At 45.4% G+C, this 11,362-nt stretch overlaps 2 protein-coding genes across 2 annotated transcripts; one reads left to right on the forward strand and one right to left on the reverse strand.

Annotated features, from left to right (window-relative positions):
* The first annotated feature begins 832 nt into the window (after positions 1 to 832).
* On the forward strand, positions 833 to 2,244 carry LOC1276155 (thioredoxin-like protein 1). Its single transcript, XM_315465.5, has 3 exons — positions 833 to 1,317; positions 1,387 to 1,497; positions 1,568 to 2,244. The coding sequence occupies exons 1-3, from the start codon at positions 1,066 to 1,068 to the stop codon at positions 2,063 to 2,065; spliced, it is 861 nt and encodes a 286-aa protein (XP_315465.2). The 5' UTR covers positions 833 to 1,065; the 3' UTR covers positions 2,066 to 2,244.
* Positions 2,245 to 2,248: 4 nt separating this feature from the next.
* Positions 2,249 to 7,427, reverse strand: LOC5667072 (potassium/sodium hyperpolarization-activated cyclic nucleotide-gated channel 2). The gene is made up of 10 exons (XM_061643401.1): positions 6,325 to 7,427; positions 6,042 to 6,191; positions 5,840 to 5,973; positions 5,605 to 5,771; positions 5,186 to 5,519; positions 4,920 to 5,113; positions 4,685 to 4,834; positions 4,308 to 4,601; positions 4,185 to 4,233; positions 2,249 to 3,712 (listed from the first exon to the last, which is right to left on the reverse strand). Exons 1-10 carry the CDS (start codon positions 6,540 to 6,542, stop codon positions 3,522 to 3,524), a joined length of 1,881 nt encoding a protein of 626 aa, XP_061499385.1. The 5' UTR covers positions 6,543 to 7,427; the 3' UTR covers positions 2,249 to 3,521.
* Between the last annotated feature and the right edge of the window lie 3,935 nt (positions 7,428 to 11,362).

Consider the following 11,362-nt stretch of genomic DNA (forward strand, 5'->3'; position numbering starts at 1 on the left):
GGCCTGTCAAAATTTTAAATGAGATTTGACAGATAGCGTCGGACGTGCGATTTCGTCGTACGACGGAATCAAAATTTTTTGATTTCGTCGGACGCCGCATCCGATTTTATCTGTCAAACTAAATGTGTGGTGTTTTGTAGGAACAATCTCAACTTAATTTTTCATAATTATTAAAAATCATCCAAATAATCGCAATATTATACAGGCGTCCCCCGAGTTACGACCCCCTCGAGTTACGACGATTCGCAGATACGACGATTTTGATTTTGACAGTGAAAAGTTGTCAGTGAGAAGAAATTGATGTATTTTTTTGAATTTCTTGGCTGAAAACCGTTACAAACACATTTCCAAAGATTCTAAAACTAGCCGATCTTTGATATTTATATCGCGTAAACGACTTTCGGTGTAAAATTAATACATTATCAAACATTATTTCAAATAAAAATCACGATATCATAGATTTCGCCTCTTCAACTTCGGTTTTAAACTTAACTTTGACAGATATTCGACATACGACTATTTCGACTTACGCCTTGCTTTGGGCCATTTTTTCGGTCCCAAATACAGCCGTATATCGGGGGACACCTGTACGAAAAAGCGTTTGACAGCACTTGCGATAAAATCGCATGCGATGGAGCACAGACACGGGCCTAAGTAACAAATGAGGATAACGATCCTTGAAACAGCATCCCAATCGCCACATATTAAACGACTGAAAAATCAAATATCTGTAATTTTCGGTACGATAAATGGAAAATCGGTAGTTTTAGGGCGGTCATCTGTGAATCGGTAGGCACATAAAAAATCGATAGGAATACAGATAAATCGGTATTTCTGGTCACTCTGCACACAAGAGCGCTGTCAAAGCAGCGAGCAAAATACCGAAAAATCATCGTCATCGTCGTCGCGCTTTGTGTTGCCGAAGCCCCTAAAAACAGACAAAACTGTTCCGCCGGGGGTTGTGCCGTAATTCTGCCTACAGTTTCGTGGATATTGCATCCATCGTTTTACGGGAAACTCCACGACCTACTGCAGTTGCATCTGTGCCGAATTGTAGCTACAGAAATGGCGGTAAAAGCCATCAACGACGAGGGACACTTCCAGGCCGAGCTGTCGGCCGCTGGTGGTAAGCTGGTGGTGGTCGATTTCACAGCGACCTGGTGCGGTCCGTGCCGCAACATTGCACCGCTGTTCGAGCAGCTGCCGACCAAGTACCCGAAAGCCGTGTTCCTTAAGGTGGACGTAGACAAATGTGCCGAAACGGCGGCCACGCAGGGTGTTTCCGCGATGCCAACCTTCATCTTCTACCGTGCCAGGGTAAACAGTGCGGGAATCCGCCGGTGTCCCATGAGGCTGATTCGCGCATGTTTTTCTTTCCCTTTTCAGACAAAGATCGACCGACTACAGGGTGCAGATATTAACGGGCTAGAGGCAAAGATACAGAAACACTACGTGGCCAGCGCAGACGAGTCCGGCGAGGACTATGGGCAGGGAATGGTATGGTCCTTGCGACTTCGTTCTCCAAGCTATGACCTACTAAATTACCCATTCTTTTCGCCATTTGCAGCTCGATCTGAACACCTTCATCCAGAAGAACCAGTGCGAGTGCCTAAACGAGGCGGACGACCACCCGTGGACGAATGCGCTCACCGCGTCCGGCGGCCACCTGGCGTCCGACTGTGACGAGCAGCTGATCATCTCGATCACGTTCAATCAGGTGGTGAAGCTGCACTCGCTGAAAATCAAGGCGCCGCCAACGCACGGGCCCAAGCACGTGAAGCTGTTCATCAACCAGCCGCGCACGCTCGACTTCGACATGGCCGACTCGTACGTGTCGGTGCAGGACCTGGAGATCGACCCGAAGGACCTGGAGACGGGCAACCCGACCAAGCTGCGGTTCGTCAAGTTCCAGAACGTGCAGAACATACAGCTGTTCGTGAAGGACAATCAGTCGGGCGGCGAGACGACGATCATTGACCATCTGGCCTTCATCGGGCAGCCGATCGCGACGACGAAGATGGACGATTTCCAGCGCGTGGCCGGCAAGAAGGGTGAAAGTCACTGAGCTCCGGGGGCACACAGCGAAATGGGTGGCGCTCGCTCGTTCGATCGACGGGCGCAGATGTTGAGCAGCGGATGGTGGTATCGATCGTCAGCAAAAACGTTGACGACAGACTTGTTTGCAATCCCTTTTTTCTCATGAATCGGAAGTATGATTTAATAATAAAAAAACAATAACACAAATCTACCTTTCTTTTGTTTCTTCAATACGTACATCGTAATGAGTTGCACGGAAGGGATGATTTGAGAGATAATCCATCTGCATTACTCGGAACAGTTTCAATTTTAGCCTGTCATGGCCAGCCAAATCCATTACGTAGTTGTTCAAAACATCAAAGACACACTAAAAATGACCCAAGCGCGGATAACCAGAACTCATTCTACGCAACAATGCAACCTTCCCCCATCGTGACAATGAAAACGACCCCTATTGTCAATCATCTTCCGTATGACGGCCAAGTGTTATCTGATTTTCATCTCTGAAGTGTATTTAGCGTCCGCAAGCGTGTGTCCTTTTGCATCGAGTCCACGAATATAATTATTAAATAATGAAGGATTCTTATCGTTCATGTATCTTCTTCACACGCGCGTGTTCAATATGAACAAATTGAATTGCTCGTGATGTTTTTAAGCCAAATCAATCCCTCACTTACATTACGGTGCTTCTGCCACCCATTCAAGGGCTCATAATTTCATTTCACATCCACTTAGATGGGTTTCTGCGTGCGTGCCAAATGCGCACGGGAAATCAAATCCGCATCACAAACGCCATGCTTTCAATTAATAATTACCTCCACTCATATTGCTTGATTCCCACTCAAACTCATCGCTCTTGAGTAATATATTTCACCTCGACTTCAAACCTCTCATACCGGCTTCCGGCTCAGAGGGCTTCCGGCTCCGTTTGGGTGGCGTAAAGAATTGAACAACACGTGGACCCAAAATGTATCTTCAACCTGCCGCGTGTTAACTGATTTATTGGGCCTCACCCTCCACCCGTTTGAACGACTTCGCATCGCACATGCCGCTTCAAAGTGAAATATTTAATTAAATTCGTTTGCACCATTGAAAGGGGGCCTCGGGTGCCATCCTTGGGTGAAGCAGCCGGCGATCGCGTAGCGATTGCCACACTTAATATTAATAAATCGGAAAAGTGGCAACAAAACGAGTGAGAGAAGAAAAAAATCGCCACCAAACAACACAATACCGTTTCCCATGCGGAAGGTGGCTGGTGGCAATGTTGCTCTGGGAGGGGAAATAATGTTACCATCGCTCGGTGCAAACAGAATCAAATCGACCCACCTCTGCACTGTTCCTCTCCAGTTCCGGAAATGATTGATTGTCGCCGGGGCCCGGATTGAGGTGGCAGTCGGAAGCGGCCCAGGTAAGCGGCTCCACGGTGGGATTTATTCATCCGGGCCGGGCAGGAAACGCACTGCGCACTCGTTCGTTCGTTGCCGCTAGCGCTGGTGCGGCTTGGCACTGCTGCCGGCGGTGGGTTGCATTCGCACCGTCTCGACATGTTCCAGCGCTTCCAGCACGCTGCCACGCTGCATTTGTTCCATCTGGTGCAGGTGTTCCGTTGCCAGGTCGATTAGATGCCGGCGCAGCGCTGGGTGCGGTTGCAGAAACCGTTCCAACCAGTCCCGGGCTGCGGTGCACAGGGGGAGAGAAGCGCATGCACATGGGACATGGGAGAGGCACCGTCGTGTGAGCGTGAAATGACACGAAAAGTATTTCAATCGCAATTGCCATTCCAAGTCGTTCTCGGACTCCCCTTCCTTTCCACACCCATCCCTGTCACAGTCCGCGTCTCCTCAGAAAAGGGGATGGAGCGATGTTTTATTTCCCAGGTGGTAACACCGTTAGTGCTGATGGCGTGGAATTGGATTTTGTTTGCGTCCGTACTCGGGCAGGAAATTCGTGCTGGCGTGGTGGTCGGTTCGTCTTGGTCGGCTGCATGCCGGATGCAGGCAAAAAAAAGGTTAATAAACTACTACCACAGGCGTGGAAAATGCAATCAGACACCAAGATGGATGGGGGAAAAGAAGCATGAGGGGCAGAGCTAGGCATGGTTTACGCGAGACAATCGATAAGGCTCAAAATTGGAAAAAAATACTCACACAAGATATAAAGCTGAGAGTTTTCCACCGCTACCATGTTGGGGAATTTCTGTAAAATGCAAACGAGCAACGAGTTATGTTATCAGTTATCGTCGCACATGCAAATCCCATACCATCGCTTACCACCGTGTTCGCATCAAAGAGCAGCTGAAATTCTCCGAAATGCTCCCCATCCTCCAGGTGCAGCACCTTCTGCCAGCCGCTCGTGTACAGGGCGACCGTGCCGGACACGATGAACACCATGTGCCAGGCCCGCTCGTCACCGTTCCATCGGGCAATAATATCGTTCCTCATGAATAGCTGGTACTGCATGCCGAGTGCCAACGCCATCAGCTGCTGGTCGGTAAACACGGCCCGAAACAGGGGACAGCCCCGAAGCAGCGGTCCTACCAGCTGCATGCGCATCTCTCCGTAAAGCTGTGGACAGAGGGACAGAGACGAAAGCGATTCAAAGCGCGACACCCAAACTGCCAAAGCACTGTCAGTTGTCCCAACATTACCTGCTCCCCCAGCACGGACCGGATCAGCGACCAGCGGCTGTAGATCTTCGGATGGCGGAAGTCGTAGAAGCTCAAGATTTGCTGCTGCAGCGCGGCCGGCAGCTGCTCGTGGCGCATGTAGTTGCTCAGCTCGTACCGATACTCGTGATACTGGGGATACGGATGGAGGAACAGTCTCCAATTACCATACTGCCAACAATAACAGCCTCAAGACGGAGAGACTGTTGCTGCTTACCTTGCTGGCGCTGGAAAACAGAATGCGTATGAAAATAAGCAACTCCGCTAGCAGGTAAATCTTGAGGATGTAGCCACTGATGGTGTAGGCCAGGGACATCAGCATATCGTCGTAGGTCATGGACTCGCTGAAGTCGTGCGTGATGTGTGCCACGGTGTACAGCGTGCGGTAGGAGCATTCCATGTAGCGAACCACTGGAAGTAATGAAAAAAGGCACCTCAGAATTAAACACCAATCAACGAGCATCCAACAAGAAGCAGCCTCACAAGACGTTTGATTCCAGAACGATATTTTCATCGTCCAGGAGCGCTGATCGATCTGGGCTGGATCAGTTCCCTGCGCTAACCGGAGCACCAGAAACATTAGACACGTGCTCCAATGGAACACCGTCAGCACGGTGGCCAGGATGGCGATGAACTTGATCACCTTGCGCCGCAGCCCGAACCACTCACAAAGGCCGCGGATGTAGCGCAGGAACGTCCGGAAGCGGAAGATCTTCATCACCGACAGCAGACTCCACAGATCCCACAGGCAGCCGGCATGGAAGTTGAGCCGATGCAGACAGTACACCAGCGAGTTGTCGAACGTTGTGGTGGGAATCTGAGGGAACAACAACAACGAAAATCAGGCCAAAAGTGATAAGTTATCCTCCTGCCTGATAGAAGCCATAACGTTGATGACATACGAGCCTCGTCAACAGTGGATCCGGTGCCGAGGTGATGACATCGATCCAGAACCAGAAGCGCAGGTAACGTTTCCGGACGCCGCTCATGTTCAGATCGACACGCTGCGTTTGGCGGTCGTACGTCCCGGTGTACAGGTTTATCACCACATCAACCAGGCAAATGAAATCTGTAAAGGCAAATGAAACCGCACTGCACTGCAAAATAGCAGGAAATAGAGCTATCGGTACGCCTTACCCGCGCCCAACAGCACCATATGAAACGCGGTAAAGGGATAGTAGTCCTCGATCCGGTACAGAAACGTTATGTCGTACGGTATCAGCAGGAAGACGCTCGCGAATGTTACTATCATCAGACAGTTCCAGATGAAGCTGTAACGATGGGGTCAGTATGAGTGCCGCTCCAATAGGCCGGCCCGTTCATTAGCCGCCATACCTACCGGAAATAGCTCAGCGGATGTATCGTGCCCGGGTAGTAGGTAAGCTGGCGTGACATTTCGCGCTTGATTGCCGTATCGCTGCGAAAGGCGAGCCTCGCGATGGGGCTGTGATGATCGATCAGGCATAGCCGGCGCCACCAGCGAGCGAGCCTGCAAGTTGAAAGCGACGCCAATTAGACGCGACAAATTAATAACGAACGATGGCACTACCATCCATCTCGCAAAGTGCTGCCGCTGGGACTTTAATGTTTTACATTCCAGTGTTCCCCATGTTTGTGCTTACCTGCGTGGTACGGTGTTGGCGGATATTAGCAGCTTCACCAGGTCCACATCATGGCTGACGGAGCAGTGGTGTGATGGAAAGTTCCGATTGCCTTTTTCACCGCCATTACCGGCAACCATTTCCTCTGGGGGATGTTCTGACGGTGCGTGGGTTATGCCGGGGTTTGGAAGGCTGCTCTGACGCTGCTTGTACTGCTGCTGAGTTGGAATTTTGCTCATTTTTAATGCATCGGCAAACGGAATGGTCTCCCCAAGGAAAGGTTATGAAGCTATTAAAAGCCGAACAAACTTGATTTTTTTTTGTTTTTGTCTTTTGCACTCCACATAGCCTATTCTGATGGTTGACTTTCTAGTGGGAGAGTTGGTTGGAGCATGAAGCAACAAGCTTAAAGATCGGGCGTTTGGTGTCTCAGGGAGCCATCATTTGAGTTGTTTGATTAGTTTAATCTCTTGATATCATTGTTAAATCGATTGATTAATTACAATAGCTTGAATCATCTTGAAACCCGTCATTAACGCAAAAGGCAACCGCGATTACAGCTGGTATCATTAGCACCGAAACACCAGGAGATTTAGTACCGCAAACCCCCGAAAGCTTTCCATTCTTGTGATCCTAATTCAATTAAAGTGTTGCCGCGAGCACTGGGAAGCGCCCAAGATTCGCGAATCACTTTCCGGGAAAGGTGGGGCCACCTTGGAGCGTAAGATATTTCCCTCCTCTTCCTCACTCGACCCAACTGCCTAACAGTCAGCACAAAAAAACCACAGCAAGGAAAACACTCCCAGAAACTCCGGTCCTACCAGAAAGGTTAATTAGCCTCCACCTTCACCTCTGGGTTGTGATTTTCATTAGTCAATTTTTGCCAGGCCTCTGCTATCTGTGTCTGTGAGCCTTTGATCCTTGCCCGGCTGTGGAGTATCGAGCGGAAATGAGCAGGGTAAAGCTCAGCCCTTAAAGTAAAATGCCTTTCGGTGGTCCGGAGGGGGAGAGGCACGAGGAAACACCATCTCGTTGGTGCATTATGCTTGCTGGTGAAATTTTAATGAAACTGGTGCGAAACATCTCGTCACCTTGCCTAATGGGGAAGCAAGCGAAAGGGCTGGAAAGTTGGTTGGGTGGTGAGTTGTGTTCTCATACTGCTAAGCCGGCCCGAAGTGTTGTTGAAAAGGCACGTGCGATGATTTTGCTTTTATATTTTCGCAGAATTTTCGCAAAATTTTCGCAACATTTCGAAACCGGCGGTGAAAAGGTTCGATGGACGGTGAAGCGATATGGAATCGAACGGTGTGCATTGGGTCGTACTGACTGTATTGAATGGATGTCTTTCTGGAGTCCTTTAGCTGGAAATGCAAATATGTTAGAGTGCGATTTATTGCGAAATGGATGAGCAGACTCTTTACATATATACTGTTGAACGTTAGAAAGATATGAACGATCCTGAAAATAAAATGGAATAAACAAATAGAAAGTGACAAACTCTTGCATGTGTAAATACTAAAAGCATAAAATAAGACTTATAAATTAAGCGTAAAAGTAAATCCAGAAAATTAAACGTTTCAAAGCAAAAAATGAACTTCAAACAATCCAAGAATACTGTTTAAAATTCATCAAACAAACTTAAACTCTTTTCAAATTATTTATCACATCGGGTATGTATTTTTAAGCTTAAAACAGACAGAAATCACAACACTTCCCCTCCGGCTGAACGAAAGTTCAACAGTTGCAAAAACATTGCCGGATCATTATGCCAGGATGGCGCCCGGTTCACCAAAGCTCGTTCACCTTACTATCCCATCGGCCATCAACAATCTATTAGCAGAGCGAAAACAATTTTGCCAGCCCTTCTCCTTCCGCCCAAAAGGCACCGACCTTTCCCGGCTGCACGCTCCCAAAACCTCCCACAGGAGTAGCTATTAACACCGGTCACCATACACAAGCAACAGGGGAGCTGGGCGAGGTTCAGCCCTGGTTCATTGTGTCTACTCTATCCGACCGAATCAACCGAATCTCATTTCCGTTCCGATGTATCCCGGTGGGTGCGTATGGAAAGCACATTTTCCCTTCCAACGCACTAGTGGTGGTGGTGGTGATGATGTTAGTGAGCGTTCCAGGTATGCACATGGTTGGACGGGGAAAATCTATCCAGTGTGCCGAAGCATTGCAACCACAATAGCCTCGCCTGTTGGGTTTTGGGGCTTCGGGTTTGGGTGAGGAAAGAGGCCCGGGAAGCCTGTGAAGTGGTATGTGCCATCAACTGAAAGCATGCCACAGCAAACCTCAGCGTGTTGGCTTCAGTGCTTAGGTCCCTGGAGCCGAGTGCACGGCTGTTGACACCAGGTGGATAAAGGTGAAAACGGCGAAGAGTTGGAGGGCTTTTAAAAATAAACTTATGTTTTATTATGCCGGGCAATCTATCGGGTAGGCTGGCAACAGGGGCATACGTTCAGTTTAGTTCAGTTGCCAGTCAATGTTGATGCGGCGTACTAGAAACAGTGCAGTGTTTCTGCACACATTATGTGGCTCGTTTGATGCTTATTTCTAAATTTACAGTATATATTTACGATGCAAGCTGAATAAAAGAGCAAACTAGATCAAATGTAGCTTAAATGAAGTCAGGAATAGACGTAATTTTATCTACTTATTTAGCGCAATATTTGCCTCGTGATCAGTACTGTTTACCGTTTGACCCGATTCTTAGTTTTTGGGTTTTTACCGCGTTTTTACCCTGATAAACATTGTGTTCATTTCAATGGTTCAACGACTTTATTTTCCCTGTGATGATGTTGTACCTTGGTTTGTAAACGATTCATTCGATGATTTCGTAAGAACGATTTGCTTATTCATACAATTTCAACAGCTTCAATCATTACGAGCAATACTTTTCCCTCAAATTAAGCGATTAATCAAAGCGTTTGACAAGGTACATTTGGCATCCTGCCAATTAGATTTAATAGAAGGTAGGTAAGTAGGATCTGATAAAAATTAACTCGAAAGAAAATGACAATTTTTGAATGCAAGTTTAAGTGGATGCTCAACAAAACGCGTAAAGGATTATCCACTGATCGGGTTAGAAAATTGATGTATTTTTACTACGGTTTAAGCAAGGACAGATATTCCCCTAATGTTTGTATGATTCAATAAAATTAACAGATTTTGAAGTTAAAATACGAAATGTATGCTAAAGATACGTTTATACTGGTTTCCTTTGCAACGACCATGCCATAATGCTAATGTGAAACAAGGATGCCCTTTTCAACACATTTTCATAATTAGAACAACTTTTTCGATCTGCGCACATTTGAAAAAAAAGGTCTCGGCGGGCCATATGAAAGTGATTCTCGACATGATTCAATGATGAACTTTCAACCAATGATTTATACAAACATACAGTCGCTATCCACCAATAGTTACCCAAGTGCTTAAACGCTTTCTGTTGCAAGTTGTATCACTGAAGTTGTACATTTAAGATATATTCTACAGAAATCACTTAAACGTCGTGCATCCATGCATGTTAACATTTCCACTATCACTTCACAGATACCAATTACATCCAACATGCAAAAACTGACCTTAGCTGTTGCTTCATTGGCAAAATCCAATGATCCAAATTCCCGGATAAAACTTTAAACCGGGTGAACACTCATGGACTTTTTTCCAAAATTGAAAATACTGAATTTGGTACATCTCTACCTTATAAGTACTTTAAAATTATATTAAAAATACATGATGTAATCTATTATGCCAATCCATGATTGAGATGGTTGTATATATCATGTGGATGATTGTTAAATATATCAACCGCAGTGTTGCAATCAAAGAATAAATAGGATAATTTAAGAAGAATATTTATAAGAATTTATAAGAATATTTGCAACTCTAGGTAACCAATGCGGAGATAATTTCGAGATTGCATATTTAACATCAAACATTAAAGATTGTTTGCGGTAAGGGACATCGTACTATGGTATGTGTATAAGAATTCGGAGATCCAAGATTTGAGAGATTCGGAATCCAGAACGGAGAGTAGAGACACCATTTAACGGTAAAATATTCAAGTACTGATTGGAAAAATGTGTAAAATAAGCGACCTAATACGATAAATATCCGTTATAGTTATAGAGTTATGAAGTGACGATTGACGAAACCTATCAGTTTATCCGCTTTACTGATGATCTTCTGGTAATGAACTATAATGATAACCTTTCTTCTGAAAAATGATATAGAAGTCCCTATGGACCTTCTTTTGCCACCAACAGTCTTTAACAAGCGCTTTTACGATCGCAAACAAAAGCACATTTGTGTTACGGAACATTTTTAATTCTAACTTTGGTAAAGAAACTTAAATATTACGTAAGTAGTGCAGCTCATGTATTTGTATAGCACAACAGAATCGTGTCATTTTTTTATTCAAATAAAAGCAAGTCCAGCAATCAAGCAATCTCAATGCTTGATTATATTTTAGTAGTTTTATATAAAAAAAGATACCTTCCACCAAATTTTGCAATTACTTACAATCGTTTTCTGATGCATAAACAATCATTAACCATAATAAACAAACTTTTAGAAAAAAAAATCATTACCATTCAATCAATCAATTAATTGAAATAAGAAAATTACAGAAAGAGGAAATTCTATAACATTAAGATAGAATAGGATTGTCCCATTTTTTAAATATGTTTTGTATGACGCAACAGAAGTCTCTCTAGTCCTGCTGAATCCATGAGCTTAACATTTATATTGTTATATTTATTTTTATATTGTAATTAATAATTTTCCTTCAACTTCTTATTCTATTCGGCGTTACGATCAACGCGGTCATTTCAGGTTTTAGAGACTGATCAAAACCATGGGAGACGGTCCATATGAGGATCGAAACCACGACGGGTACCACGGTAAAGCCCTTTTTCTTGGACTGTTCCTTTAGGCTTAAACAAGAATAATAATTAAAAAGCAAATCAACAAAAATCAAAAAGCATTCAAACATATGTTTAGTATTACAGGCGGTCCCCGAGATACACGGTACCTCTTATACGCGGAT

The sequence above is a fragment of the Anopheles gambiae genome, chromosome 2 (assembly GCF_943734735.2).
Source record: "Anopheles gambiae chromosome 2, idAnoGambNW_F1_1, whole genome shotgun sequence".
NCBI classification, from domain to species: Eukaryota; Metazoa; Arthropoda; class Insecta; order Diptera; family Culicidae; genus Anopheles; species Anopheles gambiae.

Excerpts from the sequence above, each read along its gene's own strand:
- LOC1276155 (XM_315465.5), top strand. The coding sequence starts at position 1,066 with ATGGCGGTAAAAGCCATCAACGACGAGGGACACTTCCAGGCCGAGCTG. Across the intron at positions 1,318-1,386 it reads TCATCTTCTACCGTGCCAGG|ACAAAGATCGACCGACTACA; the intron begins GTAAACAGTGCG and ends TTCCCTTTTCAG. Across the intron at positions 1,498-1,567 it reads AGGACTATGGGCAGGGAATG|CTCGATCTGAACACCTTCAT; the intron begins GTATGGTCCTTG and ends CGCCATTTGCAG.
- LOC5667072 (XM_061643401.1), bottom strand. The coding sequence starts at position 6,542 with ATGAGCAAAATTCCAACTCAGCAGCAGTACAAGCAGCGTCAGAGCAGC. Across the intron at positions 5,772-5,839 it reads TATGGTGCTGTTGGGCGCGG|ATTTCATTTGCCTGGTTGAT; the intron begins GTAAGGCGTACC and ends TTGCCTTTACAG. Across the intron at positions 4,602-4,684 it reads GGTCCGTGCTGGGGGAGCAG|CTTTACGGAGAGATGCGCAT; the intron begins GTAATGTTGGGA and ends CTCTGTCCACAG.